Genomic DNA, 3418 nt, shown 5'->3' with positions numbered 1-3418 from the left:
CCTCCCTCAGACCTCGCTCCCCAGGACCCAGCCCCGTTCGGCCCGCGCAGCGGAGGGGGGCTCACAGTTGACAGTAACCAGCACGCGGCGGCTGTCCGGTGCCGAGTTCACCCCGTTGTGAGTCACGCACTCATATTCCCCGGCCTGGCCTCGCTGGATGTCGGAAATCTCGAGGATCTCGCCCTCCGAGGTGAAGCCGTCTGTGGGGGAGGGCCGGGGAGGGGGCGGGGCCGGACACAAACACTTAACACGGGACAACACGGGCACAACACGGACACACATCAGCGGGGCGGGCACCGCAGGGCCTGGAGTGCCCGGGAGGGAGCGAGACGGGCCTTCCCGGCGGGGGTCTCCCAGGAGGGGGGCGGGGCGCCAGGCTCTGGGGCGCAGGAACTAGAACCGCAGGGAAAATCCTAAAGTTTGAAGCTGCAGTGGATCCAGGGGTCTGGGAGCCCGAGGCGTTGGTTAGGGGACCCAGGGGAGGATTCTAGGATTTTGGGGCTCAGAAAAATCCAGGTAATACAAATCCAGTGGGGGAGGGTCCAGAGTTCTGGGGTCTGGCTCCTGGGGTCCTGGGAATGAGCAATCAGGCTCCAGGCACCCAGGCTCCAGGACCTCAAGACCAGGACAGTGGGACCCAGAGGACCCAGTGGGAGATGCTCAGGGATCTGAGCTCTGCTACTTGGGGTCTGGGTCCCCGGGGACCTAGTGAAGGCCACCTTTGGCCTCCAAAGACCCAGAGAATGAATATCTAGGGGTCTGGGGGATGGAGACCCTGTGAAAGGGGGGTGAGTGCATCGGGGGTGTCACGTTCAGGCACTTGGCGCTGTGGGGAGCAGCTGAGGGCACCTGAAGGGTTCTTCAAACAGATGAGGGGCTCGGACCGCTCAGGTCTGGGTGGGCACCAGAACGAGCATTTACCACAAGGTGCAGGAGATGCTGTACCTGCTCCTTGGGGAGCACAGAGAAGGCCTGGCCCACCCACACCTCCCCTACCCCGTGGGAGCTGAGAGGGTGTGAGCTGGGCATCCCGTGGGGGTCTGAGCTAGGAGAATCCTGTGAGCTTCCAGGGATGAGACTGGGATGTTAGCCATGGGGGGGGGCAGTAAACTGGGGTCCAGTGGGAGATTTGGGGAAGTGGCCCAGGTCTGAGGCTTCAGGGTTGGCCAGGGAGACATGGGGTCAAGGAAAAGGGGACATCAAGCCATCACAAAATTTTGGGGGACAAGGAACGGAGATAGGAGGGATCTGGGACTCCACCTAGGGATGTAGGGACTCAAGGGGCCCAGCTTTCGGAGTGGGGACAAATGGCTTTCCAGGAAGGGTGGGGGCCTCACCTCGGAGCTGCCTCCAGGTAACCGTGGGCTCCGGCCGCCCCACAGCCAAACAAAGCAGGTTCACATTGCCCCCCTCGTTCACTGTCACAGGTGAGGAGATGTTCACAATGCGGGCGGGGACTGTGGAGAAGGGAGGAGGTCAGGGAAAGGCTGGGTGTGGACCCTGGCCCCTCCCCTCCCTCAGCCCCAGGAGTCCAGGCCCCGCCCCTCCCTCAGCCCAGGAGTCCAGGCCCCCCCCCTCCCTCAGCCCCAGGAGTCCAGGCCCCTCCCCTCCCTCAGCCCCAGGAGTCCAGGCCCCTCCCCTCCCTCAGCAGCTGGGGCCCAGGCCCCGCCCCTCCCTCAGCAGCTGGGGCCCAGGCCCCGCCCCTCCCTCAGCCCCAGGAGTCCAGGCCCCTCCCCTCCCTCAGCCCCAGGAGTCCAGGCCCCTCCCCTCCCTCAGCAGCTGGGGCCCAGGCCCCGCCCCTCCCTCAGCACCTGGGGTCGAGGCCCCGCCCCTCCCTCAGCCCCGGGCATCCAGGGTCCCCCCAAGACTTGAGGGTCCAGGCCCCACCCATCCTCAGACCCAGAGGCCGGCTGGCCTGAACTGTCAATCCGGCTCTGTCCTCCCCTCCCTCTGGGCCTAGCTCCTGCCTCCCTCCCTGGGTCTGTCTCCCTCCTCTCCGCCACAGCCTCTCTCCACTTCCATCCTAAGCAGTCTATCTTCTGCCCAGAGTCCCTCTCTCTTGGTTTCTATTTTAACCTATCTATTGTTGAAAACAGTGAGAGCACACAGCAAGGCGGGGTGGGGGTGCGGGGCGCTGCGCTTGGGCGGAGCCCGCCGGGTGTTACCAGTCCTGGCCCTCCTGCAGTGAGCCGGAGCCTGACCTAGGTGCGGGGCTCCAGTCGCACTGGCAGGTGCGCGTTTTCCTCTCCGGCGTGAAATGAGGGTGTCTGTCAGCTGACAAAGTGAGGGTGCCATGCTCCTGGCTGAGACGGCCCCCGGGGTTGGGGTCCCCTTCGGCCCTCCCGACGGGCTTTCTCTGGGTTCCCCGGCTCCCTGCGCCCAGGCCTCTTTTGATGCCACACGGGCGGGAAGCTCTCAAGTTCTGTCCCCCCGGCCCCTCCCTGCGGCCTCTCCTGCTCTGAGCTCTGGGCACATCCAGCCCAGTCGAAGCGCCGGCCTCTGCTCCCGCACTCGGTTCCTCCCGGCACATGCTGTTCCTGGGCCTGGATGGGGGGCTCCCTTAGGGCGCCCCCTCGGGGCGCTGCCTGGGTACCTCCCGGGAATGACCACTCGGCAGCGGCCAGCAGGGACGGCCAGCAAGGACAGCCTGCTGGCCCTCCTCTGTCCCTGGGGCCCAGGGCAATGGCGCAGAGCCTCAGCTCAGTCCGCGGCGGAGGGCCGGCGCATGCGCTTCCCCCGGAAGCCCGCGCCCGGGAGCGGGGCGCAGGCGGGGGCCAGCCCCCAGCCCCGCCGGCTCACCAGGGCCCGGCTCACCGTGCACGATGAGGTAGACCTGAGTGGTGTAGGGCTGGTGGCGCGTCTGGAAGGAGCAGGTGTAGAGGCCCTCGTCGCCCAGCCCCACCTGCGTGATGAGGATGGAGAACTCCTCCGGCGTGTTCACCAGCAGCCGCACCCGCGGGTCGCTGGTCCAGCGGTCGTTGCCCGCGTACAGGATGTTGGATCGGTTCAGCCAGGCCACGCGCGTCACATGCTCATCGATGAAGCAGCTGCGGCAGGGTGGGGCTGAGGTGAGGCGGCGCCCCCCGGCCGCCCTCCAGGGTCCCCAGGGTTGGGAGTGGCCGGGAGCCCTGCGGCTGTGGCTGTGCCCACTCAGCGGGTGAACTGAGCTGCAGGGGCGGCCGGCAGTTGCTGTGTGCCTGGCCACTCTAGACACCCCAAAGGGGGTGCAGACAATCTGGGAGGGGGAGAGGGATGGGGGGAGGCTGGCACCTAGAGAGACAGAGGCTGAGACTCAGAGGGAGGGGAACAGAGGAGGGGATGAGGGGTCGACATGCAGAGGTGGGGGAGGGGCAGAGACCAGAGAGGGGCAGACATGGGGGCACCCCACAGGGCCCAGAGAGAGGGGCAGAGATGGGGG

At 66.7% G+C, this 3418-nt stretch overlaps 1 protein-coding gene across 1 annotated transcript in view; it reads right to left on the bottom strand.

The window, feature by feature from the left end:
* IGLON5 (IgLON family member 5) overlaps nucleotides 1-3418 on the bottom strand; it is a 23570-nt gene that overhangs the window by 3600 nt on the left and 16552 nt on the right. Inside the window, exons 3-5 of the mRNA XM_012733531.1 lie at nucleotides 2815-3063; nucleotides 1338-1457; nucleotides 49-200 (exon numbers count right to left, since the gene is read on the bottom strand). Of these exons, the coding sequence (XP_012588985.1) occupies nucleotides 49-200; nucleotides 1338-1457; nucleotides 2815-3063 (521 nt within the window). The remainder of the gene's footprint in view (nucleotides 1-48; nucleotides 201-1337; nucleotides 1458-2814; nucleotides 3064-3418) is intronic.

Source organism: Condylura cristata, unplaced genomic scaffold (genome assembly GCF_000260355.1).
Source record: "Condylura cristata isolate star-nosed mole 26May11 unplaced genomic scaffold, ConCri1.0 scaffold00041, whole genome shotgun sequence".
NCBI lineage: Eukaryota > Metazoa > Chordata > Mammalia > Eulipotyphla > Talpidae > Condylura > Condylura cristata.
Note: the sequence above shows the minus strand (reverse complement) of the source record. Positions and strands in the feature narration are given on the sequence as shown.